This window comes from Dermochelys coriacea, chromosome 8 (genome assembly GCF_009764565.3).
Source record: "Dermochelys coriacea isolate rDerCor1 chromosome 8, rDerCor1.pri.v4, whole genome shotgun sequence".
Taxonomy (NCBI): domain Eukaryota; kingdom Metazoa; phylum Chordata; order Testudines; family Dermochelyidae; genus Dermochelys; species Dermochelys coriacea.
Window position 1 is genome coordinate 79,346,035 of NC_050075.1, and position 27,899 is coordinate 79,373,933.

Here is a 27,899-nt window from a genome sequence, read left to right on the forward strand (position 1 = left end):
TAATCCTTCAATATTTTACAAATGCCAACAATGTGGGTGAGATTTTAAAGAAAATATAAATGCCCAATGGAAACAGTACCTCGAACGTTTCTATACAAGTGCTGTTAACATTAAACACTGTTTGGGAGACAGAACCATGTTCTCTCAAGTACTTTCTATAGACTTGGACACTGGACAGTTTTTTGGCAGCTTGAAATTACATCTCACTTAGGGCCTGATCCTGTGATGTGGTAGTCTTTCATTGAGAGCTGAGACCCTTTATCAGCTCTCAGAAGACATGTGGCACCTTGCAGGATCTAGAACATAGTTAATATATCTCATGACATACATGATATTCTTGAAGTTAATATTGCAAGTCTGTTATATGCTCATTATCGATAGGAGTGTCAGATTGACTGCTTCCCCACATTGTTTTGTTATGTGCATATTCTTGGAATGTGGAACAAGTACAGACGTGCTTGTACTATCACTGCCATTGCTATGTCAAAAGATATTTTTGTTTCTAATACTATGTGCACAATTGTTGTCTTTTGATGGACTGAAATTAAGTTCATGATAGCACAGCATGTCTTTTGTCCTGTGGGACTAGATTTAGTGTGGATGGGACGTGACAGTGTATGTGTTTGTGTTTGATCAAAACTGGAAGAATGTTCTAAGCATCTCTTTTTCCTCTTTTAATAACAGATTTAATTGAAAATATTTACATATCCTCCACAAGCGGGAGAGAACTTAGAATTCTTATGGCCAGTGAAGTCCATGAGCATAGGCCACAGCTTGACAGCATCACAGTTTCTAAGAAACGTAACTGGCTACATCAGAGTACTCTAAAGGCCCCTAATCTGGAAGAAGAAAATATCTGTAAGAAAATGCAAGGCAACACTATTCATGTACCCAAATCTTCCAGTCCATTACCTGGACCTAAACTGCCACAGGTTCCTCCCAAATCACCTATAGGACAGGAATGTCCTGCAAGAACCTATAGTTCTGAAACTGCTGTTCACCATTCTACAAGCCCTTCAGTTTTGAGAAACTGTACTTTAGACTTCAGTGAGGATAATGATGCAGATGATGAAGGAGAAATATGGTACAACCCTATCCCTGAAGATGATGAGCCTGAATTCCCCAGACTCCATTGTTTTACTGGGAAAAATTCTGTTAATTTGGACTCCCATACCATCAGTTTCAAGATGTTGCCTGGGAGTGACTTGATTAAAGTAATGGGGCAAAATAAAGGCCTTCCATACTTCTCAGAATCTGCAGGAGACAATCAAATGGGTCAGGCCAGTGAAATTAATCAAGCAGATTCCATACATTCCATGGAGTATGTGCAGCTGCACAAGCAGAGTTTTGTATGCAAGACTCGGAGTGCGACAGCAGTAGAGGAGAGCCCTGCATTTACATATTGTTCAGCAGGTAAGAAGGATATGGAATATAGAGATGTTACATTCCTCTTTATTTTCATAGGAAAATTAAACATTTTTCCCCCTCTTCATTGTGAACATTTCTATAAAATTGATGGAAAGTTGATTATAAAATATGTAGGCCATAATTTTCAAAACTGGGTACAGAAAATTAGGCACCTAGACAAATGGCCTAACTTTCACAGGTGTTGAATACCCAGAGATCACATTCATTTGAATAGGAAATGCGAGTGCTAAGCCCCTTGCAAAATCAAGCCATTTGTCTATATTACTAAATATGAGTTTAGGTGCCTAACTTTAGATAGTCAAGTTTGAAAATTATGGTAATTATCTACAGTATTTTTTTTGAGCCTTTAAAAACACGTTTCTGCTCTGAAAAGTGACTGTAAGAGTGGGGTTCCATATTTTGTATGTATTGATGACTTCTGGATCAAATTTGCACATCTCAGATATAAAAATATGTCCTTTTTAAACCCTGGTTACCAGCCCTTGAATGGAGCTTGGAATCTGAAATGTAAACTGGTTCGTTATGGCTCACACCTTGCCAACAATAAAAAGTTTACAGAGTGAGCTTGGTTAACAATTCTGTTGATGATGCACAAATACAACATATTTTGTTTTCTATGTCTTAGCCAATTCTAACCCTAGGTAGAACTTTAACTCTAGCTACTTAATTTCCTCAGAAGTCTCTTGTATGGGATTTTTATCAAAGGCTTTCTGAATGTCCGTATAAATGATATCAACCCTGTCTTCTTTATCTGCTATCTTATTGACTCCCTCAAAAACATCTAATAGATGGGAGAAGAACGGTTTTCTTTTACAGAAGTTGTGCTGGCTTGTCCCTATTTATCATGTTCATCAATGGTTATGTCTGCGCTGTGATAAAAGACCTGCGGCTATCCTGGGTCAGCAGGCTCAGGCTGTGGGGCTATAAAATTGCAGTGTAGATATCCAGGCTTGGGCTGGAGCCTGGGCCCAGGGACGCTCCCCCACCCCTGCAAGCAGAGTCCCAGAGTCCAGGTCCAGCCTGAGCCTGAACATTTACACTGCAATTTTTTTAGCCCCGCACTGAGCCCCACAAACCTGAGTCAGCTGACCTAGGCCAACTGCAGATCTTTTCTTGCAGTATAGACATACCTTAAGTGTGTTATACTCCAGTTTTAATTATTGTTTCAACTGAATATATAAATTCAGTATTATATTGAGGTTGGTGTCAGCCCCTAAAAAGGAATAACTTCTCATTGACAGGGTCAAGCAACTTGCTGACCTTGACTTGTAGTATCCTACTGAGTGAGAGAGATGTTATCTGAGCACAGGAATGGGAGACAAGATACTCATGAGTTCTAATTCCAGATCTGGTTCATAGAATCATAGAATATCAGAGTTGGAAGGGACCTCAGGAGGTCATCTAGTCCAACCCCCTGTTCAAAGCAGGACCAATCCCCAATTTTTGCCCCAGATCCCTAAATGGCCCCCTCAAGGATTGAACTCACAACCCTGGGTTTAGCAGGCCAGTGCTCAAACCGCTGAGCTGTCCTTCCCCCAAAGTCTGATGAACTTTGTCCCCTTGGACAAGTCACTTAAGTTGTCATCCTCAGTTTCCCTGTATAAAATGGGCATATTAATATCCATGTTGTGAATATTAATTACTGTGTGTTTTTTTTTTTGGTAAAAACTTTGCAGATAAAAAGTCTGTGTACTAAGTTATTTTGCCCAAATCCCAAAGTCACTGTTGAAAATGGGATTTAGGAGACCGTCACCTAGGGTATGTCTATACTCTCCGCCCCCTCCCCCCCCAAAAAAGAAAAAAGCTGTCAGCAAGATTCAGAGCCATGGTCTACAGGCTGGGGCTTGTGCTACAACACTAAAAATAGCAGTGTAGACATTCCCTGGAGCTGGAGCTCCGGCTCTGAAACTCATCCTGTTGCTCCTTAGGTCACATACAGATTTTACCCTCTATAACCAGCCATTTGTGCCATCATGTACTGTCATGTCTAGGAACCCACATTTTGTGCTTTTGTTTGGAAATGTAATAGAGGCAGGAGTGTGTGTGTGTGTTTGTTTGTGTGTAAGCTGCAAAGTATATGTGACGGTCTAGAATTTCCATTCAAGTTAAAAATATCTTGCTTTGTAGTCTGTATTAAATAACTGGTACTATTGCATTTGGTTGCAAAATGTGACACAATAAGTAGACCAGTGTGTGCTAGTCCTACAAACTGTGTTTGATCCATTTAAGAGATTAATCTCTCAATACATACGTGATTCTCAGGAACATTAATATGGGTCACTTGTTCCTTTTGAAGGACTAAACCCTTTATGTATTAGGCAAAACTGACTACAGTTTTTCATGGAGAATCGAAGTTGTATCTCTTCAGATTAACTTGCGCTTTGAATGTATGTCTATAATGAAGTCTGGGAAAATTGATTATGGATTTCTCTTGTGAAGTTTACTCAGTATTGAGTTAATTAAACTATTTTAAAGCAGCTCTCTTGTGTGTGCATTGAATAGTGATCACATTGACTGGATTAATTGATGATGAAGTGGGTCCCTGCTGTTAAATAATTGGCTTTATTGTGGAGGAGTAGTTAGTGCTGCTTTTAATCCAGTTAAGGTGTCTAGAGTTATTTTCAGTTAAATTTAAAATGACGGCTCATCCAGACAAAATTACTACATGAAGGGCAGCACGTCCGATTTAACTTTATTTGTATTAGTACAGAGTCTGAATTACACAAGCAATTGCTATGCAGTATATAAATTTCTATATCTTCATAGACTCAAATACATCAAGCAGTAACTCTTGTCAAATGCCCCATGATTGTTTAGCAAGTCTGCTTTTACTAGGAAGGAAGAAGTCTGAGCAAAGGGTACTACTGTAGGTTAAATACAAAAACAATGCTTTTATCTGTGTTCCTAATAATATCATTGGTTTTTAGTGTGTGTTTTTTATGGTTAGGGTGTTCTTTTTATTAATGAGATATTGTTTTTGTCTTTTTTTTTTAAAGCAGAGATACCAATTATTTTGTTTTTAATTTCTTGAAAACACTACTATGGTTCTGAAAACTATTCTTCAGTAAAACATAAACGTTGGGATTTAATTACTTCTCAGCATCCTTCCAAACAGTATACTGAATGGGCTTTTTCTTTAAATACTGTACTAGTGTCTTGGGGACTAATCCTGCAGATTCCTGTTTGCTTTTAGTTCTCGCTCATACAAGTAGTTCCAGAATTAGTAGGATTACTCACTTACGTACTACTCGTGTGAATAAGGATTTGCACGTTAATTTCCTTGATTTATAGTCCTGGCCATGCTTAATATTTTAAGTTACTGAGAAATAGAATTAGATATAAAACAAATAAATCCAAATATTTAGTATTTTTCCCAAAGCAAAATTGCAAATATAAAATTCTTATAAAAGTACTTTTAATTCTTTATGATAAAGTAATCACTGTTAAAAGTAAACTAGATTCTAAATTAGAAAAAATAAGTAGTAGTGTGAGCTGATCTGAATCTGTAAGAAAAAGGTTTTAGTGGCTGCAAATAAAAAGTGTGCTTTTTTGGCGTGCAGTTTAAGCAGAAGTAGATATGGTGTGCAAACTGAAAAGTGTACATTTTTTCTAAACATTAGCATATACAAAACTCAAATTTCAAAATATAGAATTGTATAAAAATGAACCCTAACTGTACAGCTTATTTAGTGCTGGTATAACCTGCAAAATGTTGAAAAATGACACCTCATTATAATGGTTCGCATCACAGAATTGTGACATGTTACTTTGGAAGATTTATGTACTATTTTTGGTGGTGGTGGTTTTTAACGTATAGTATAATTGGAGTTGTGGTGTTGGGTCTTCGTCTAAAAGAAATTAGAATAGCTACCCGTAAATGGTATTTCTTATTTGTAATGCGGGCCACAGATCCATGACACTGGGCCTCTGTCTATGCAGCTTTGGAGGCAGGCCAAACCTGTCTGTCACTGGAACCACACCTCTCCTGCCACCTTTGAGAAACTGCCATATTTTTGTCTGCTGCTTCAGGGCCTCCCTGCTGCAGAGCAGTTTAAAAAATGGCTTTAAATCTCCAGGCTGTCACCATCTGCCTTTGTTGGCAGAGAGGATTCCTTTTCTCCCCATAGTCCATCCCTTCTCTTCACCCAAGCAGAGTGCAGCATGGCAGAGAAGGCTAAGAAGAGAGGGAAAGCCAGACACGGTCTCCTGCACCTCACTGCTGATTGAGTGCCTGCTGGGAGATCTGTGCCTGTGCTGTGGAGACTCAGACCCCTCTCAAGCGGGCCTGTGTTCACATTGGGCCACTATAGAGATTTCTCTTATCCCTCCCTCCATTATTTCTTATCCTCCCCTCAGTAAATGTATCTTTCTCCATGAAGACTGAGCAGATTCAGAGCAGGCTTTTCAATAGGCAAAGTAGTCAGGACAGTTACTGCCATAGATGCAAGCCTGGAGGGATAAAATTATCACACAGGATCAAGGACTGTTCAAGGATCTAGCCCAAACAAGAGAGCAAGCACAGTATAAACTGGCAAGAGCTCAGGGCAATCTGATATGGTCTTGAGGTTCTGCTCCCATATCTGGGCTCTGCTCTTGTGCTGATCATGACAGGCAAAACCTCAGCCATATCTTATTTCAGTAGAAAAGGACAATGAGTTGTACAGTCCCTCAGAGAGAAGCTCACCTCCTGATGACTTGGGCAAAGGAGAGCCTGCAGTCAATTCTCTCTCTCTTTATGTCCAAGGGAGGATGGAAAGTTACGGCCAACTGGCTCAGCAGGCCAAAATTAGACAGTCCCAAGTGGGAACTACACCGAGAAGAGTTCCATCTACTGGTTAAAGAATTTGGTCTCCCAGCAAGGGCTCTGTTTGGCACCCACCTGAATCACAAGGTTTAAGTTTTTTCGTGCTGGCAGCCTCACAAAGCTAAGGCAACAGATGTTTTGTCACAAAGATTGGCAAAACAGACTCTTGCGTGCCTTTCCTCTCCTTCGCCAGAATGCGACAGAAGATCAGTCGAGAAGCTGATGCACTGGTAAATCTGCTATCCCCATTCTGGTCAAGGAAGCCTCAGTTCTCTGACCTACTTGACAGACTACAAAGAGCTCCCATCTGCTATCCATCCAGAAGGGATATGATACTAAAAGGATCAGTCATGCATCAGAATCCAGACAGTCTGAGCCTAGCTGCCTGATTCTTGAACAGACCCTCTTAAGCCAACAAGGTTAGTCGGAGAGCTAATAGCCATACTTGTGGATTCAGTAATAAATCTACTAACTCAGCATATTCTAGGGCCTGGTTTACCATTGGTACCAGAACAGGGGTCTCACCCATACATCAGCAGATTCTTGAATTTCTTCAAGATGGACTCAGGCTAGGTCATAGAGGTCAGGTGGCTGCTTTGTCTAGCATCCTTAGTGCGGCAGACAAGTAGTAGATTTCCTCTTATCCAGATGTCGAGCATGGTGTGAGTGTGGTGAGTTTTTGTTTGTTTTGGAGCAGTATCTTTTCTTCCTCCTGAAGTACAGAGATTTCTTTTGTGGGCTCTTATCTGGTTCTCAGTGCCATGACAGGTCATCCATTTGAATCAATTGTAAACGTGTCTTAATTACTTTCTAACACGGCCTTTTTGATAGCCATCATGTTAGTTTGCAAACTGAATTAGGACCTCTTTTCCTGGAACGTCACTGCTGCACCTTCTATAAAGAAAGTGGTACGAAGACTCAACCATGTTTTAATGTTGGAGATTAACCCCAGGTTCCATAGAGCATAGGAAATTCTTTCCATCTTTCTGTCCAGCTCCAATACCTTCCACAGAGAAACTGTGGCATACTTTGGATGTCTGCAGAGCTCTCAAAGTCTCTGTTCATTGTACAGCTTAGGTCAGAAGGACAAATGCTTTGTGCTTTATTATCTAGTGTCAAAGGGTAAGAAGGCTTCAAAATCTTTCATTTCCAAGTGGCTAAGATATTGTAAGTCAGAAGCATAAAAGTGTGTGTATATAATGTAATATAATTATAATTAGGGCCCTATCAAATTCATGGCTGTAAAAAATCTGATCTCCCCGTGAAATCTGGCTATTGTAGGAGAGACCAGATTTCACAGAGTTGGGCAGCCGGAAAGCTGCAACTGCTGGCTGGAGCCCAGCACTGAAGGCAGTGCCGCTGCTAGAAGCAGCGCAGAAGTGAATGTGGCGTGTTATGGTATTGCCACCCTTACTTCTTCTGCTCTGCTGCTGGTGGTGGTGCTGCCTTCAGAGCTCAGTGCCTGGCCAGCAGCTGCCCAGTTCTGAAGGCGGCAGCACAGAAGTAAGGGTGGTAATACCATGACCCCTCCTCCCACTGTAGGCTTCAACCTTAACCCTCACCCCCCAAATCCCATTTGGGGTCGGAAACTCCACAGTTTCTGAAATTTATGATTTTTTAAATCCTATGACTGTGAAATTAACCAAAAGGGACTGTGAATTTGGTAGGGTCCTAAATATAATATATATTAAAAAAAAAAAAAAGTTACTCTAACTTCTAATAGCAGAGCTGGTGCCCCAAAGCTGAGGCAGCTTCATGGGCAGAAAGATCTCCTACAAGCAAAACAGGAAAGCAGCCACCTGGTCATCTGTTCATGCCTTCTCCAAATTCTACACACTGGACATGCTGTCATTGTCTGATGCTGCCTTCAGTACATGGGTGCTCCTCACTGTAGTATCCCAGTAACTATTAAGAAAGGGTTACCCCTTTTTCCATCTGTATATGACTATATAAAGTCCCCACACACACGCACATAGTGGACACTGCTATGAAAATTCCAGTGTCATGGATCTGTGGACCTCATTACGAATAAGAATAGGAAAATGTATCCCTTATCTGAAAATCTCCTTTTTTGGAGCAGTGAGGTCCACAGATTCATCCCCCCTTTGGCTGTTAATTGGGGAAAGAGATGGGATTATTAATTGGCACTCGGCTTCTTATACAGTGACTATCTTGCTCTGCAGGAGGATTGTCGTATTTAGTCTGAATGCTTAATTTTCCTTACCTTGCATTTTGTTAGTTTGCCTAGGGCTATGGAAGTCTCAACTGGCAGAGGAGGAGCCTCACCTAGCCTGCCACTGATTTTGGTAAGTTTTGGTCTGGCTCCAAGGCTGCATAGAGTGGAGATACAATATCATGTGGGCCTCATTACTCTAAGAAATTAAATTTTCAGGTAAGGCACAGATACATTTTCCTATTCTCCATCTCTGTTATAACAATATGGTGAAGCTTCTGGGTCGGTCACTGATTATGATTTTGGAAACATCTTCACTGCCTTTTTTTTTTTTTTTTTTTTTTTTCAAAGGGTATGTGTTTATACCAAGATAGCTGACCCAATGTAAAATCGTTGTGGGTAGTGACTGTAATATCAGGATAGCCTGGGATGCTGTAGAAAGATCCTAGTGCTCTTTATTGCTAGGACACCATCAATCTTGATGTGCTAAGCTTCACTCTGTCCCCAGAGCTCCCTGATAATTAAGGTAGTTGAACTCTGCAGAGGAAATGGGACTGTATATGCTCCTCTTTTACTTGGGTGGTGCTAGAACAAAAGGAGAGAAGCCAAATCAGGCAGAATAGAGGAAGTTGGACTTCAAGATCAGAAGGGACCATCATGATCATCTAGTCTGATCTCCTGTACGTTGCAGGCCACAGAACCTCACCCACCCACTCCTGTAATAGACTCCTAACCTCTAGCTGAGTTACTGAAGTCCTTAAATGATGGTTTAAAGACTTCAAATTACAGAGAATTCACATACGCACTAGTTTAAACCTGCAAGTGACTTGTGAAGAAAGTGTTACACCTCCTTCCAATAAATTACAGATGGAGGAGGGCTTCCTATCTCTTCTGTGTACTTGAAGCACGTTTGTCAGAGTTTCTGAAGGTTGAGGGCCTAGTCATATGTGTATGTGAGGCATCACTTGACAACTCAGCCTTACAGGTAGAAGAGGCAAATAGACCCAGCAGCTCGGATTGAAGTAGCTATAGATTTTTTTGGATTGTGATTTGTGCAAAATAACTCTTTTTATGACCTGGCTGTCACAAAGGAGCAGGAACTGCTTTTGCATCTTGCATTGTGAAAGGAACAACAAGAACCGGGTCTGTTATAAGACAGGGTGGGGTCAAAAGGGCATGCTTATAACTTGTATGAGGAAAGTGACTGATCCAGATGTTCCAGACTGGTGTATCAGAGCTGGAGAAGCATTAACATATGAAAAATTGGCAGCAAACTCATCCTAGATTTGTAGGTTTTGAACGTTCAAGTTTGGCTAGTGAGTTAAATCACGATTATACAACTGTTTCTTCCTCTAGTGAAATATTACTTAAGCTGCATGGTGCTCAGCAAAATCATTATTGTAATGGAAGAGCAGGCAGTTCAGCCGGTTTACTTGCATTATGTGCCTCTGGAGGCTCTAGTCATCACCTCTTTAATTATGGGCTACTTAAAATAATTCCCTCTTAGTCTATTGGGGCAGCAGGTAGCTAGGATGGCTGAGTGGAATGGTTTATCACAGCCTCGTTGCTGTCAGACCACCACATTTCCTCTCTTTCAGGAAAGATTTTTAACTCTTAATAAAAGCAGCAGGTGGAGATTTTTAAACCTGTAACAACCTCTCTACTCCCACACTTTAGGTCATCATCAGGAATTGAGCCCAGAACTTTTAGCTAGATCTGATCGAAAAATGGTAGTTGTCATGGGGAAAATAATTTAGTCCCTAGGTGTAAAGAAGGAATAATTTTCCATTTATTTGCAAATATTTAACAATCACTTCCTTTTTAAAAAAAAAAAAAAATAATGGGATTTTGGTGTGTTTTCCCTTCGGTCTCCTTTTCGTTTTGCCAAAGTGGGCAGAAATTATAATTTCCTTATTTCTTAACCAATGTTGTTTAAATTTGGGGAGGCACACATTCTTCATTACAGACTGTTTATAATTCTACTTTTTTACAGCGGAACAGGTTTGGAGCTGTCTGAGCACAAAAAGACTTAATGGGCCAAATCTTCAGCTTGTGTAAATCAGTGAAGTCCTATTAACTTCAGTGGTGCTATGCCACTTACGAGAGTAGAGGATCTGGTTCAACTTTTTTGTGTGACTTATAACTTAAAAGAATATTGTGTCCCCCCTGGCTTGGATATCTTGCACCAGAATTGTATGTGGATGTTTTTGTTTTGGTTTGTTTATAAACATTCCAAAGTTCATCAGTGGGCTGAGAAAAAGCAAGAGAAATCCAGATGTAAAGGAAAATTTGTTAGAAGCCACTGAAAAACTTTTTTTTAAAGAATGGTATGGTTTTAACTGTAGTGTTTGTACCACAAAGCTTTACATGAATTTAAACAGATGTTTTCAGAATTATATATATCATGCCTGCTTAGAGAAGTATTCCTGGAAAACTATAGGAAAAGGTTATACTAAACAGCAGGTTTAGTTCAGTAGTAGTTTCAGGTTTTCGTTGGCGTTATATACTTGGATGTTTGTTTTAAAATTGTAACAGACTGTTGGCCGGTTATCCATTCACCTTAACTCATTCCTTATAAAAAAAAAAAATTACAATTTTTTCTGGTAAATTTTAAAGCAAATGTTAAACCTTTAAAACTTCTGAAAATGGAGGAAAAACTTGCATGTAAGTCAGGGCAATCAAATATTATGCCTTTAAAATAATATAACTTGTTGGCAATCAGTTTGACAGAGATTTATATAGAAAGACAAGGTGGCTGAAGTAATATCTTTTATTGGAGCAGCTTCTGTTGGTGAAAGAGAGAAGCTTTCAAGCTTCCAGAACCTGAAGAAGAGCTCTCTTCTCCAGGTTAAAGTGAGCTAACTTATTCCCTTTTGTAGATGTTAATTCCATTAGGACTATCCTGCAGGACTGGATGGACACTAATTCTGAATAAAAAGCTGAGATGAAAAGTATCTGAATTTATGAAGTACTGCAATTGCCATGGGCTACTTGCGTCTTTTCAGTTATGAAAAAGGCTTTATAACTTTGTTCAATTGCATTATTGCACAAATCTAAAAATTTGCTTTGTTAATCAGACTCAATAAATAACTTATTGAGGTAATCATGTACAATGCCAAGTCATTTTTGTTCAATATAGTGTCCTTCCAGAAAAACTTGCAACCTGTCTAATATAAAAGTATAAATCTCTGAATTGAATTGTTCCGCAAAAAACATCTTTTTCTCTCTCCCACATGCTTATAAAACCAAAAAAAAGTGTATAAAGCTGATTTTTGTGGAAAATGTAAGTAATGGCTTTCAATTTCATTATTTTAACTTAACTGGTTTTTTTTTTCTGTAAGTTGAACTTTTGTAGTCTTGTGTGTCGGGCAGTAAATTACAAAGCATTTTGTTTTTTTTCGTGGTGATGCCTTGGTAGTCATTTAAACAGCAGGTGCCTCGTAGATTTCATTTCCTCCTGCCATCCTTCCTGCCCAATATTTTTCAAGTGTAACACACTTGATCATAAGATTCTGATTGGGTGGTAGTAGGAAATTAGGATTGGGTTTACACAACAACATTCTATGATTTGTCATACTATAGGTAACCAAAAGCAGTATATTTCCTTTAGCAATATTATATGAAAGCCATATAGAGTGAACTGTATTGCAGAGTAAAAATTTGTTAGATTTAGACTATAGTAAGGTTACATTTTGCAGATTGTAAAAAGCTGTTTAGTACACTGTTTTGAAAATCATGTGCATACCTTAGCAACTTTCTGGCTTTACTGGAAAAACATTTGGCTTAATACTCGTTGAAATACTGGCCTGCATAATAGTTGACTGTTAAAGTTTCATTCAGCCACATATTTCATTTTAACTGTTCAGTGCTGAATACAGCAGAAGTTGGACACATAAAAGTCAGAATATTAGATTGACTCTTCGGTTCTAATGAAACTGAGAGAAGTTTAATATGTTGGCTTGCTTTTCTAAGCCTGTGCCAGAGACTTCTGACAGGAAGGGAAGATTAATGTTAGCAGGCTAAAGCATGGTACTGATTACTATAGAATGCTTCAGGCCAGCCCACCAGTGGGACTGTGCTGTGATTTGCAGTACAAGGGAAGGCTTTGTCCAGTTTTATCAAACGCCACATTTCTTACTAGCTGCTTGCCAGAAAAACACAGCAGGCATGCTAGAAAAAGTCCTTTCTCTGTAAGGGAACTACTTTGATGGGACACAGCAACTGAGTAAACAAGAAATTTCATGTATTCTGCTGGAAAACAGATCTTGTGCACTATTTTTCACACCTGGATTTATTTTTTTAAACTATCAGGAACCTTTTTGTAAAAAAACAAAACCAAAAAAAAAGAAATTATATCTGTAAAAATTATCAAAATGATACTCAAGTTAGTCCCCAAAAGTAAGATTTTTGTAACATCTGCAAAAACAAATTTAAAAATAAGGTTTTAATAAAATAGTGAAGTTAGCTTATATGATTTCACAGTTCAAGCTGAGTGAAGTGCATAAAGTAAACTAACCTTGTAAATGATTAAAAGTAAATCAGGTTAGCTGAGGGGAATTGTGAAGACCAATTAATGACTGTACAGTCATTTGCTTATGTGAAATGTTATGAATTAAAACTAAAAGCATTTAAAAAATCTAATGGGTGCAGACATCTTATTAAATGTGACAGTATGACTTGCTGAGTATCCTTCGTAAGCAACGCTTGCGGATTTGCAGATTCTCCCAGTCCTGTATTAGCAAAGGATTGTAATTTATGCTTGAAGTTTTGTAAATGGTTATCGCCAAATATGCCAACTAGAAAAGTAAGTATATTAAAGAGGTTCAGTATGCACAGAAGCGATGTAACATCTAATTTTATATGGATCAGCATGGATTTTATTAACAAAATTGATAGTCAAAACTTTCCTGTTTTTGTAGTTGTAGAAAATAGAAGTTTGGGGATTTTTTTTTTTTTAGTATTTGGACCTCTTCCTGTTGTGATAGGGTGGGAGGAACAGTACAGTTTTTCTGGTTGCCCATAGCTAGTGATCTTTAGTGAAGTAGACTTAAATTCTCAGTGGTGACAACTATGTTGTCCAAACTGCAGAATGAATATGGTAGTAACTGCTACCAAGGAGGAACATAAATATCAGAAGGGAGAAAAAGATGACTCAAAATGAAGAGACTGTCAATAAGCACTATGATCTCACTCCTACTGATCATCTTGGAATTACTGGGCCCAGTTCCCCTTTAATGTGTGCCCTAATTTTATCCTGATGTAACTCTGTTAGCTTCAGTGGGATTATTCCTGATTGACACTGGTGAAAATGAGAAGAAAATTAGATCCACTGTCTTTGAGACTGGAATTTCCTTGAACATCCTGATTTCTGTCACAGGGCTAAGAGCTTGCGCAAATGTGTGCATTCAGCACAGAAAATTACATACAAAAGAAAAGGAGTACTTATGGCACCTTAGAGACTAACAAATTTATTTGAGCCACAAGTACTCCTTTTCTTTTTTGAGAATACAGACTAACACGGCTGGTACTCTGAAACCTGTTACTATAAAAGAAAATTACATGACACCTTTCTGGTGTATGCCTGCTAGCGTTCCTTATCAGCCTCCTTCCACTGTTAGTGATGGAAGGCTTTTATTCTTCAACAATGTGAGTTGGTATGACTTGTTTAAGCCTTGGGAAACTAGCTATTTCACAGGTGAAGGTCATCTGGGAACTGGCTAACTTCCAAGACTGTTTTGGGAGCGTTGTGCCAAGAAAAAGGAAAGCGTTTTGGCAGCTAAGAGGCAGGACAATTTGGGACTCTTGGGAGGAATGAAACCTGAGAGGCTGTAAAAATAGTAAACCCAATAATAATGGGGGATTTCAACTATCCCCATATTGACTGGATATGTGTCACCTCAGAAGGGGATGCAGAGATAAAGTTTCTTGACACCATAAATGACTGCATCTTGGCACAGTTAGTCCTGGAACCCGAAAGAGGAAAGGCAATTCTTGATTTTAGTCCTAAGTGGGGCACAGGATCTGGTCCAAGAGGTGAATATAGCTGAGTCGCTAGGTAATAGCAACAATAATATAATTAAATTTAACATCCCTGGGGCAGGGAGAACACGAAAGAAGCCCACCAAAGTAGTATTTAACTTCAGAAAGGGGAACTGCACAAAAATGAGGAAGCTAGTTAAACAGAAATTAAAAGGTACAGTCTCAAAAGTGAAATGCTTGCAAGCTACATGTAAACTTTTTAAAAACACCCTAATAGTCTCAAATTAAATGTATATTCCATATTAAAAAACATAGTAACAGGACCAAAAAAGTGCCATCATGGCTAAACAACAAAGTAAAAGAAGCGAATAGAGGCAAAAGGCATCCTTTAAAAATTGGATGTTAAATCATACTGAGAAAAATAGAAGAGTATAAACTCTTGCAAGTCAAATGCAAAAGTATAATTAGGAAGGCCAAAAAAGAATTTGAAGAGCAACTATCCAAAGACTCAAAAACTAACAGCAAAAAAATGTTTAAGTACATCAGAAGCAGGAGGTCTGCTAAACAATCAATGTTCGAGGTGCTAAATGAGCACTCAAAGAAGACAAGGCCATTGTGGAGAAACTAAATGAATTCTTTGCATGAGCCATTCTTTTCAGGTGACAAATCTGAGGAACTGTCCCAGATTGAAGTGTCATTAGAGGAGGTTTTGGAACAAATTGATAAATTAAACTGTAATAAGTCACCAGGATCAGATGGTATGCATCCAAGACTTCTGAAGGAGCTCAAGTATGAAATTGCAGAACTACTAACTGTGGTATGTAACCTGTCATTTAAATCAGCTCCTGTACCAGATAACTGGAGGATAGCTAATGTGACACCAATTTTTTAAAAAAGCTCCAGAGGTGATCCTGGCAATTTCAGGCCAGTAAGCCTAACTTCAGTACCAGGCAAAGTGGTTGAAACTGTGGTAAAAAATAGAATTACCAGACACATAGATGAACATCATTTGCTGGGGAAGAGTCAACATGGCTTTTGTAAAGGGAAATCATGCCTCATCAATCTTAGAATTCTTTGAGAGTGTCAACTAACATGTGGACAAGAGTGATCCAGTGGATATAGTGTACTAGGACTTTCAGACAGCCTTTGACATGGTCCCTCACCAAAGGCTCTTAATCAAAATAAGCAGTCATGGGATAAGAGGGAAGGTCCCCTCCTCGATCAGTAACTGGTTAATAGATAGGAAACAAAAGGTAGGAAGAAATGGTCAATTTTCAGAATGAAAAGAAGTAAATAGTAGTGTCCCTCAGCGGTTGGTATTGGGACCAGTGCTGTTCAACATATTCATAAAGGATCTGGAAATGGGAGTAAACAGTGAGGTGGAAAAATTTGCAGACGATACAGAATTATTCCAGTTAGTTAAGTCCAATGCTAACTGTCAAGAGTTACAAAGAAATCTCACTAAATTGGGTGACTAGGCAACAAAATGGCAGATGAAATTCAGTGTTGAAAAAGCTAAGTAATGCACACTGAAAAACATAATTCCAACTATAAATACAAAATGATGGGGTCTAAATTAGCTGTTACCACTCAAGAAAGAGATCTTGGGATCATTGTGGATAGTTCTCTGAAAACATAAACTCAATGTGCAGCAGCAGTCAAAAAAGCAAACAGAATGTTGGGAATCATTGGGGAAGGGAGAAGTATGAAAAAATATCATAATGCCTCTATATAAATTCATGGTATGCCCACATATTGAATACTGAGTGCAGATCTGGTTGCCCAATCTGAATAAAGATATTGGAATTGGAAAAGGTACAGAGAAGGGCAACAAAAATGATTAGGGGTATGGAACAGCTTCTGTAGGACGAAAGATTAAAAAGAATGGGACTTTTTAGCTTGGATAATGGAACACTAAGAGAGGATATGGTTGAGGTCTATAAAATCTTGACTGGTGTGTGGAGAAAGTGAATAAGGAAATATGATTTATGCCTTCACATAACACAAGAACTAGGGGTCACTCAATTAAATTAATAGGCAGCAGGTTTAAAAGAAAAAAGGAAGTACTTCTTTACACAGTGCACAGTCAATCTGTGGAACTCTTTGCCAGGGATGTTATGAAGGCCAAAACTATAACAGGGTTCAAAAAAGAACTAGATAAGTTCATGGAGGATAGGTCTATCACTGGCTATTAGCCCAGATGTTCAGGGATGCAATGCCATGCTCTGAGAGTCCCTAGCCTCTGTTTGCCAGAAGTTGGGAGTGGATGACCAGATGGATTACTCAATTCTCTGTTCTCTTAATTCCCACTGGAGTCACCTGGCACTGGCCATTGTTGGAAGAAAGGATACTGGGCTAAATGGACCATTGGTCTGACCCAGTATGGCTGTTCTTATGTGCATTAAATCTCCTCCTTGTCATTGCAGAGTGAGGGGAACAGGGTAGCTGCCAAGATGTGGTGGGAGAAAGGTGTACTTAAAACTATTTGCCTGTAGTGGAATAGTGTTCTGATACTGAGAGGGAGGGGGAGACAACAGAACAGGGTTCTGAGCTGCAGTGACAGAGGCAGGGTTCTTATGAGTATAAGAAGAAAGATGCATGCACTGAGGAGGATTCCTCTGTAGTCCTTAATTGCAGAACACTGCAGGCTGTATGCTCTCCTGCGTAGTCTAAGGGCAGTGGCAGTACTCAGAGGAGAGAGTCTTTGTAGTGGTCCCACAGTCTTCCCATCTAAATTCATGGCTACCTGTCATCTGTACCCTGGTGAAGCAGTTGGGTCAGCTTGTATGAGGACACATTATACAAACAGATGGAATACTACACAGGTAGGTGGGATGGGTGAATTGTTTATATGTAGTTTGCATCAATTCCGTTTTGTTAGGCAAAGCCTCAATAGAATGGGAAGAATCAAGCTTCTGACTGTCCTCTGCCAACTTTTGGCTGAAAAAGTCAGCAAAGTGCAGACATGCTTATGTTTGTCTAAGTGATGCACAATATTTGTCTAAGTAGATCCTGTATTTGAGTATTGACAAACTAACTTCTTCCATAGTTCACAAATTTTTGTTGCTGCTAACTGCTGTTAATGGGCAGCTTTAAAAATGCATTCCTATTTTGTTTTGTTTTTTTCTTTTAAAGGATCTGGAATCGTACCTGCAAATAAGGCTGAGGCAGGAGCGATGGAAATTTCTCCTCCAAGTCCTAATCCTTTGAAAAAAGGAGGATCAATTAATTGGCCTTTCCCTGATAAGATAAAATCTCCTAGAACTGTGAGAAAACTTTCAATGAAAATGAAAAAATTGCCAGAACTCAGCAGGAAGCTGAGCATCAAAGGAACCTCAAGCTCTAATAATTCAGATAATCCTACTTCCTTGCTGAAAGGTGACTGTCAGGATACAAGCCATACCACATCTTTACCATCTTCTGGAAATGCAACAGCAGCTGCTAGCAGGAATGTTATAAGTCGGTACCATCTTGACAGTAGTGTATCCTCACAACTTGGCTACAAAAAGAAAAGCACTGGGAGTTCCAAATCCTCCAGTAAAGGTGGTTATCTCAGTGATGGAGACTCTCCTGAACTTATAGCAAAATCGGGTAAACACGGTTCTGTAAGCAGGTTTGGGAAAGGAAAAGAGACTCTTCCAAGTAACAACAATAAAACTGAAATAGACATTGATGCTTTTAGACATTACAGCTTTTCTGATCAACCCAAATGTTCCCAATACATATCCGGACTCATGAGTATTCACTTCTATGGTGCTGAAGATTTGAAACCACCGCGGATGGACTCGAAAGATGTCTTTTGTGCAATTCAGGTAGATTCAGTAAACAAAGCGAGAACAGCCTTGCTTACATGCAGGACGACTTTTTTAGATATGGACCACACTTTCAACATAGAAATTGAAAATGCCCAGCACTTAAAACTAGTGGTCTTCAGCTGGGAGCCTACCCCACGGAAAAATCGTGTTTGCTGTCATGGAACAGTGGTTCTCCCCACTCTTTTTCGAGTGACAAAGGCGCATCAGCTGGCTGTCAAACTGGAGCCCAGAGGGCTTATTTATGTCAAACTGACTCTCATAGAACAATGGGAGAATTCTCTTGATGGTCTAGTTGCAGATCGAGAGCCAGTGATATTTGGAGTAGATGCTCGAAAAGTTGTTGAGAAGGAAAATGTGGGCTTGATGGTACCGCTTCTGATGCAGAAATGTATTGTGGAGATTGAAAAGAGAGGCTGCCAGGTAATGTAAACTTTCTTTAAACAAATTCTCCTATATCATGTGGCTGAATTTCTTTTTGCACTGTTATGTTTAGAATTTGAGCAGTGAGCAAGGGAATACAGTAAGTGTGTTTCCCACAGTGTCTTTTTTTTCCTTTGCTTCTCCTCTTATTTGGTCTCATCACTTTATTGCTGTCAGTGTGCAAATTTCTCCCCTTGCTTATTGTAATGTGGTGAGGAACAGTGAGGCTGGGTGAACCCAGCATTTTCAGTTTCTTCATAAGGGAGGCTTGTACTTAATGCCAGTGGTGTGTTCGGACAATGGGAACATAAATAAAACTGTAGATTGTGGCACTTGGAGTAACTCCTCAGTTAAGGCAGCGTTGGGGTTAGGACTCACCACTTCCTGACTTCCAACCAATGGCTCATTCCATAAGACCATTTCTGCTGCATACATGTTGAAAAGATATAATGTAAAATTCCCAAACACCCACAATTCAGGCATTGTGCCATCTAAAATAAAGCTATTTGCTATCATCCTGGCAAAACTTCAGTTTAGCAAATGCATTCACAAGCCAAAATGTGAAAGATCAACTCTGATTTGTCACTTAGCCTTTCCTTTATTTATGCTGCTATGCATAACACGTCTGCCTTTAAGCACAAGCTACTGCTTAGGCAGCCCCCAAACAGACTGAAACATTCTTGGGCCAAGTCTGATCTACCCCTCTGGCAGTCAGTAAAAAAGGAAACAGAACTCTTTGTCTTCCTCCACCCCACCCCTTCTCTCTTCCTTCCTTCCTTCATGGGGGGGACCCCAAAATTGTAAGATAAACTCTGCAATCTAGTACTGTCGAGCTGTGTCTTTTGTTCATCTTGTATAGTTTATGGTTGATAAGTCTAGTGGTTGAAAAATGTGTTAAAAGGAGCATGATATCTTCATCTTCTAGTAACACTTCCCATTGTAGACAGTGAAAAAAATTCTACAATAAGGAAGGTGCACAGGTCTCATGGCAGATGTCTCCTGTGGCCAATTTAATTGAAGTTAGCAGAACAACTTTCACATAGTGCTCCATAACGTGTGTGGCCTGGGAGCCTCTAACACACTTCATTCAAGGTGTGCCCTTCTGTTTGATGAACCCTGCAATTCAGAAGTAGCCACACCCTCTGGTTTGTTACATTTTAAAATTTGTGCCATTTTTGGTGAATGGTTCTGGGCCAAATGGCTTCACCACTCCCATTTTTGACTTTGATCATGAGACTCCCATTTTAGCGCAGCACTTGTTTGTTAGCACCTAGTCATGCAGATGATATTGGGCAATCAAAACATCGCTGATCATTGAACAATTGGGATCTGAATGGTTTTCAGGTGCCTGGTGCTTCTAAGCATGAAATGTAATTTTTCAACCTGCACAAACAAGACTGAGAACATTAAATGTACCATGCCTGTTAATTTCACATTTGACTATCTATACATGGAACTTTTTGGGTTTCTTACTGAACTACACAGGATGTAAATTTGTGTTTCTGCTAATGTCACTGGTGTCTGGATGATTTAACAAGCTGTGATAGTAAAACCTTATGGCTAATGGGTGTTTGTCTAATATCTGCATAATACATTGCTGATTTCTGCTTTTAGTTATATGGATGTAACATCCATTGCCTTCATTTCTTAACTCTTCATTTACATCAGTGGGCCTTGTATCCAGGTAACTTATTTGACCATTAGCATATGGTCAAACAAATGCCCCTTTTTCTAAGCCATCATATATAATATAGGACTCCAGGGTTCTAGTCTCTGCTCTGCTCATGACTCACTGTGTAGCCTTAGACAAACTAGTCAGTTTACCAGTCAGTAAAATAGGGATCAAAATAACACTCTCACTCTTAGAGGTGGCTTTAGGTTTAGTTCTTTAATGTTTGAGAAGTGTATGGAGAATGGGTGTTACCCAAATACGAAGTTGTTTTTAAAATAATAAATATATAACGTTGGAGTGTGTAGAAGTATATGCACCATACACTCTTCAATGCATGATGATCATGTATAGATACCGTTCCTATGTACCTGAATGTGTTAGATTACTTTAGGAAGTATAACCTCCTGGTTTGTATAAAAGTGTTTGATGTAACTTGAAACAATGTACATGTTAGCATAATATCTTAAAAAGAAAAGGAGAACTTGTGGCACCTTAGAGACTAACTAATAAATTTGTTAGTCTCTAAGGTGCCACAAGTACTCCTTTTCTTTTTGCGAATACAGACTAACACGGCTGCTACTCTGAAACCCATAATATCTTAATGCTTCTCAAATTTGTTTCTTGGTTACCTGATGCTAAGTACATCTGTTGTCTCTTGATACCCCAGTGGATATAATATCAAATATAATTTAAATATTGGTAATGATATAGTTAACTGCTGTGAAAACAAGTGTGTCAATACTAAATTACTCACTTAACAAAATAAAATCAAAATAATTTCTTTGTAAATTGATTTACAGCATATACTTGTTTCTTAATGTGCATCATCTGTGGTCATGTTTCACAGGTACGAAGCTTGTTTACTGAAGGTCCTATTAATCATCAATAGACTAATATCTGTAGAATTACCTTACAAAGTCCAAGACGCATTTTCTAATCCAAATTATTTTCTGCTTAAACTCAAAGAAGAATTAAACAGTTGCGCTAGCACAAAAGCGGTGAGCTGAACAAGCAGAGTAGTAAGAGGGTTGCATGTGAAAGTGCAGCCTACTTTGCGTTACTCATTGAGATTCTACCCACTCATCAATAGTTAGAAAGAGTAAATGTGATCAGAGTTCTAGTTTGTGTACCACAACAGAAGAAAATGAGTGTGGAAGTTCTTCTTTAATTAAAAAAAAAAAAAAAGTCACTAGAAAGTGAGCAGCAAAGAGATTAATGTAAAGACTTCATATATTTTTTTTCCATTTTGTATTACAGCTTATTGTTCTAGTGCTCCGTTACAAATTATTATAAAAAATCAGTGACGTTGATTAAGACATTGTTCCCATTCCTTGTCAATCAAAAGGGTTTGTGTGTGTGGGCAGCAGGGGAAGAGTGAATGTAAAAATGAATAGTCTTTTGGGGAGGGAGTTGTTCGCTTTACACTAATATTTAACACTAAAAACATTTTTATCGGGTAGAGTTTATTAAAACATTACTGTTAAACAGAACATTACTAGCATCTGCTGGGGATACATGGAAGCCTTTTTGTGCTCTTCCTGAGTGACTCAATGATAAACCAATACCTTAATAAAAATCACTTTCTGTCAAAGACATATTAGTTCAATATGTGTGGCTGTGGACATTAGCTGCATCCATAGAAACAAACTGATAAGAGACTGAGTTTCAGTGTTGTAGAGAACGTTATTATTTATTTACTGTTATAACCCAGACTGTGAACATTGTACAGTATTGATAACGCGTTGCTGTTTGATGTCAAAAGATTTTGCCGTATGCTTTCGTTTTTTACTTAAGTTTTTGGGTGTGAGCATTTTTGATCCTTAACTGAAGATATTGTAAAACATCTCATTCTTTTCATGCCAGTTATCTGAGTAGCACTACTTAGTGCTCTGTAATGGGTAATATGTCACAGTGTGGCCATGATTTCACTTCTAGGTTGTAGGCCTGTACCGATTATGTGGTTCAGCAGCAGTCAAGAAAGAGCTTCGAGAGGCGTTTGAGAGGGATAGCAAGGCTGTTACTCTCTGTGAAAACCAATACCCAGATATTAATGTGATAACAGGTAATGCGCTTACTTTTGTTTTTAATATATAACCATGAGAAATCTTTATCTAAATAAAGAAAATTGTTTTAAAATGGTTCATTGGAGTGTCACTCAGACAATCCATTAGCTACACTTTCGTTTTGCTGAACAAGAAAGGGAAGATGAATCCTAACTTTTGTCATGTAAAAATGAGATGTGCCAGTGATAGAGAAACAGCGTAATGAGTTGCGGATAGAGGTTGGAAGTGAATGGAGGTCTCTGTGGTATGCCAAACCTTTAAGACTATTTATTCTTTGTATTGTGATAGCTCCTAGGAGACCTAGTCGTGACTAGTACCCTATTGGGCTAGATGCTGTACAAACACAGAACAAAAACACAGTCCCTGCTCCAAATATTCTACAATCTTAAGAGAAGAGACAGCATGTGGATATAGCCAAACGGGAGAGTACAAAGAAACTTGTTTTATTTATGAGTTTAGGCCCCAGTCCTTGTGCTAATTTTACAAATAATTCCATTGACTTCAATGGGACTACTCAAAGTACAGAAAGTTAAGCATGTCCATAAGGTCTTGGAGAACTGGGTCCTTAGAGCCAGGTCCTGCTCCCATTTAAGCCAATAGCAAAACTTCCATTGACTTGTGTGGGAGCTAGATTAGTGAATAGTGCATAGAAATTCAAGGTGTGCAGTGGGAAATAATTAGCCATTAATCTGATCATATGCATGCTTTTTTGGGTCATTTATAGAATATTAATTTGGGGCTCATTTTATCTAAAGTCTTATCTGTCTGTGTAGTTCAAACTCCTGTGACTCAGTGGGATTACTGGTAAGGGTTTGAAGAATTGAGACAATTTTTATGATGAGAATCTTAGTTTGGATAGCCTTCTGGAATAAACCAAAATGTTTTGTGGTATATACTGTGTATTTCATGTGTAACATTTAGTAGTAGGAATCTTTGGCTTTTTAAAAGGTGGAATAATGTTATGACTAACCTTAGTTTACATAACAAATATTAATCTATTTTCAGGCTTCATGGTATAAATTCATGGCCTGTAGAAATTGGAATGGAGTTTTTCCTTCATGTACATTTAGGGCTTGAAAATTTACTCAGCATGTGGTAGCCTAAGTGCAAATTTGCTGGGCCATAACACTCTGTCACTTGTAAAGAAATAACAGTTGTGTTTGGTACTTTAATTTCCAACATATTGTCAGTCAACTTTCTATTTTACGCATATTTTAAAAAAGTAATTTACTGCTAAGGATGGGTGAGTAGAAGAAAAACTTTATCAGCAGATTTTATGCAATTAATTTTATTGTTTGCTAAATAATATCTTTGCAGAATAGAATTTGACCAGCCCTATTTACTGTAGCTACCTTGGCTAATTTCATTGTTGGTTTTTGCCTTCTCCAGAAGTGCCAGTTACTGGCTACTCCCAGAGGCAGGATACTGGATTTAAATATATATTCTTTATTTTGAAAGGTTGCACAATGAACACTCATCAAGCTCTTTTAAAATATTCTTTTAACTTCTTTTAATAAATTCACAAGAAAATGTGATGATAATTCTTAGGACCAGCTTCTTTCAGGACTTTATGGTTCTGTGTTGCTCTTAATCATTGTAAACAAGTATTGAAAATGCAGATGACTGTTGTTGCTTAGGTTTGTGAATTAACTCATAGAAACAAGAGTTTAATTATGTCAAACATCAGAAACCAACAGCTTAATAGCGAGCTGTAACTAAGTAATGGCCAAACAGATATACTGCTAAGGCAAGTTTTGGCTCAATAAAAAATTGAAATAACATCTCGCACCTTAATATAAAGTCTCATATACTATAAACCTTCAGCATTTACGGAAACAATTCAGACACATGGGAGACTTATGAAACAGTTCACATTCACACCCAGGAAAAACTTGTAATATTTCTGGGGTTGCCAAGCCTCCAGGAATGTCCTAGAGTCTCCAGGAATTAAAGATTAATCTTTAAAGATTATGTCACATGATGAAATTGCCAGGAATACGTCCAACCAAAATTGACAACCCTAAATATTTCACAGCATTACAGTTACCTGTGCAACTTACTACTTCAAGTATTTTTTTTGATTTAAATTCAGGTTTGACCTGGGATAGTGCTAAGTGTAGAAAGAAAGCCCTGGTGTTGCAGCTGCACTAGTCTGGTCCTCACAGCAAAATCCCACAATACTGTGGCTAAATAGAAACGATCACTTTAATTTTGTAAAATACATTGGTGCATGCATTTGTTGTTCTCGATTGTTACGCTACACCTGTTTGAGTGTGCAGGGTCTCCTGTACTCCTGACTTCTTGTTTTGAACTACTGCAGCTTCTCAATGTTTTGCATTTGACTTTTTTGTTTTTTATAAGGTACAAGGCATATGGTTTTGAGGTCTTTGTTTTTGAGCAAGAATCAGATATGTTTCTTTATACATTATAAAATGTATGCTGCTTTTGTTTCTGAAGAAAAAGCATATTTTAAGGAATCACATTTTAAAAATTATTTGCTACAGCACCTCTCCAACTGTGCAGTTCTGAGCGGACTCACAAAGCACTGGTTCTCTTAACAGTTGGCAGAATTGCTGTATGTGTCTGCACGCTGAACTGGTTATCTTCCGCAAACTGTAGCGAGTTCTGTCACTGGTTACAATCTAAACAGTTCAGTCTTTGATGAGTCTCTAATGCCTGCTGATATATCAGAGGCATCATGCATACTTTTCCATCCTTATTTGTAAGTATCTGTTAGTGCATATTTCACCTATATTATCTCTTTGTTGCTGAAGATCAGTTTTCTTAATGTTTTACTGTAGTGTTTGCAATGCTAAGGCTGATGTGTATGATTAATACTTTTATAAGCCAAATCTTGTGTTCCCTAAAATATGAATAATCCTAAATCTTAGCTCTTTTGAAGACTAGTGCTTTATTTGGGCCCATATTGAAATTTGAGGACCATTGTTGTTTTCAAAACATTATGAAGATACTTTCTTTTGAGAGTTCTCCAAAGCCTAAGAATGAAAATTTAATGATTAAGTCTTGACTGAGAAATGCTCTTGAGGCTGGCACTGGTTTACACGCAATTAAATGCACTCGTGGCTCAAAATAAAATGGGCTGCCAGTTTTAGGAACTAGCCAGTAGTAATGTTGTTGCGTCATGTCTGCTTCCATCCATGTGAATTCACATCTCTGAGTTAAAGCATGTAATACGGTTAACAGTTCAGTGGATCAGAAAAATGAGCAATTATGAAGTGGATGGTGGTTTCTGCTTGCTGTCTAAATTTATTCTGGGTGGTGAGTGGTTGTGTGAAGGAGAATGCAGCAGTAAGCTGGTAGTCAGGAGAGCAAAGCTTAGATTCAAAAAAATAACTGCAGCCTCTTACAGAGCTAATTTAGCAAAGGGAACAGCAAAAGGATTGACAGGTCAAAGGGCTCTCCATGGCTCAAAACTATTCTGTTATTCAGGGAGTAAGCAAGAGAAAGTTACCTTGGGGGGTGGAGGTGAGGGGGAGAAGTTGGTCCTGTGACCATGGACTCTATTACATGGAGCTCAACAGAGATGTTTTAAATAAATGGTTGAGTGTTCTCACTACGTTATAAACTTCAACTTGTTTAGGACATTTTCGCTCTTCCTAGTTCCCATTGCAAAGTATTTCTGATCTCGGATTCCTCTTTGAAGAACAACTTGATCTGAAGCACAAAAGAAAAGGAAAGGAGTACTTGTGGCACCTTAGAGACTAACAAGGCAAAAGAAAAGGTTATAGAAAACTATTGCCTCTTGCGTCTTCTGGTTAATACCTAGAACCACAATGTACAACAAAATTCTGCCAAGTTTTTTACATAAATATCCCCCACACGAAATACAGGCCTCTAAAATAAGGGGAAAAGAATGGAAATGAGGAATATGAGTAAGTCATTTAACAGGGAGTACTGTGATCAATCCATCCACTTAACTGTGGGCTGCATTATTTAACAGAGTAGTACAAAATTCAGAGAGAATATGGGCATAGGAAAACATGTATGGTATTTTTGTTTCCCCGATGGAACATTCATATTTTTGAAATGCACTGTAGACTGTTACCTGTTGTGTGGTGATCTCTAAAGACATGATGGTGAAACTTCATCATCTGCTTCTGAATACTCACTATATGTTACGTGCCCCCTTGGTCTTAAGTTACACTAAATTAAAACAAAAAAACTCCTGAATTCTGTATTATAGTGGAAGCCTGGTAGCACAACTACAGTCAAGATAACTATATAGTCCTTTCTGTGTGTTCAAAATGTTAATTTTTGTGATGTCTAAAATTTCCTTTCTAGGACTCTTCCCCAAAGTGAATTTTTTTTGTTAAATTTGCACAAAATCTCTTCAGCTGTTTCCAATTTGGGCATTAGTAGGAAAGAAAAGTACTTTTCACAGTGTACCAATAAACTATATATATTAGGGCTGTCAGTTGAACGCAGATAACTCACGCGATTAACTCAAAAATTTAATCGTGATTAAAAAAAATTAATCGTTGTTAATTGCATTGTTAAACAATAGAATATCAATTGAAATTTATGAAATATTTGTGGATGTTTGTCTACATTTTCAAATATATCAATTTCAATTACAACACAGAATACCCAGTGTACAGTACTCACTTTATCTTATTTTTATTACAAATATTTGCACTGTAAAAATTATAAACGAAAGAAATAGTACTTTTCAGTTCACCTCATAAAAGTACTATAGTGCAATTTTTTTATAATGAAAGTGCAAGTTACAAATGTAGGGGTTTTTTTGGTTACATAACTGCACTCAAAAACAAAACAATGTAAAACTTTAGAGCCTACAAGTCCACTCAGTCCTACTTCTTGTTCAGCCAATCGCTAAGAGAAACAAGTTTGTTTACATTTACGGGAGATAATGCTGCCCACTTCTTAATTACAGTGTCACCTGAAAGTGAGAACAGGCGTTCGCATGGCACTGTTGTAGCTGGTGTCGCAAGGTATTTATGTGCCAGATGTGCTAAAGATTCATATGCCTCTTCATGCTTCAGCCATTGTTCCAGAGGACATGCTTCCATGCTGATGATGCTTGTTAATAAAATAATGTGTTAATTAAATTTGTGACTGAACTCCTTGGGGGAGAATTGTATGTCTCCGGCTCTATTTTACCCACATTCTGCCATATATTTAATGTTATAGCCGTCTCGGATGATGATCCGACATGTTGTTTGTTTTAAGAACACTTTCACTGCAAATTTGACAAAATGCAAAGAAGAAACCAATGTGAAATTTCTAAAGAGAGCTACAGCTCTTGACCGAAGATTTAAGAATCTGAATTGCCTTCCAAAATCTGAGAGGGATGAGGTGTGGAGCATGCTTTCAGAAGTCTTAAACGAGCAACACTCTGATGCGGAAACTACAGAACCCAACCACCAAAAAAGAAAATCAACCTTCTGCTGGTGGCCTCTGACTCAGATAATGAAAATGAACATGCGTTGGTCTGCACTGGTTTGCATTGTTGTTGAGCAGGACCCATCAGCATGGATGTATGTCCTTTGGAATGGCGGTTGAA

General features: G+C 38.4%; 1 protein-coding gene across 1 annotated transcript in view; it reads left to right on the plus strand.

Annotated features, from left to right (window-relative positions):
• Positions 1 to 27,899, plus strand: part of SYDE2 (synapse defective Rho GTPase homolog 2) — a 52,813-nt gene that overhangs the window by 7,008 nt on the left and 17,906 nt on the right. The window contains exons 2-4 of the mRNA XM_038415000.2: positions 685 to 1,413; positions 17,520 to 18,619; positions 22,227 to 22,353. Coding sequence (XP_038270928.1) covers positions 685 to 1,413; positions 17,520 to 18,619; positions 22,227 to 22,353 — 1,956 coding nt within the window. The remainder of the gene's footprint in view (positions 1 to 684; positions 1,414 to 17,519; positions 18,620 to 22,226; positions 22,354 to 27,899) is intronic.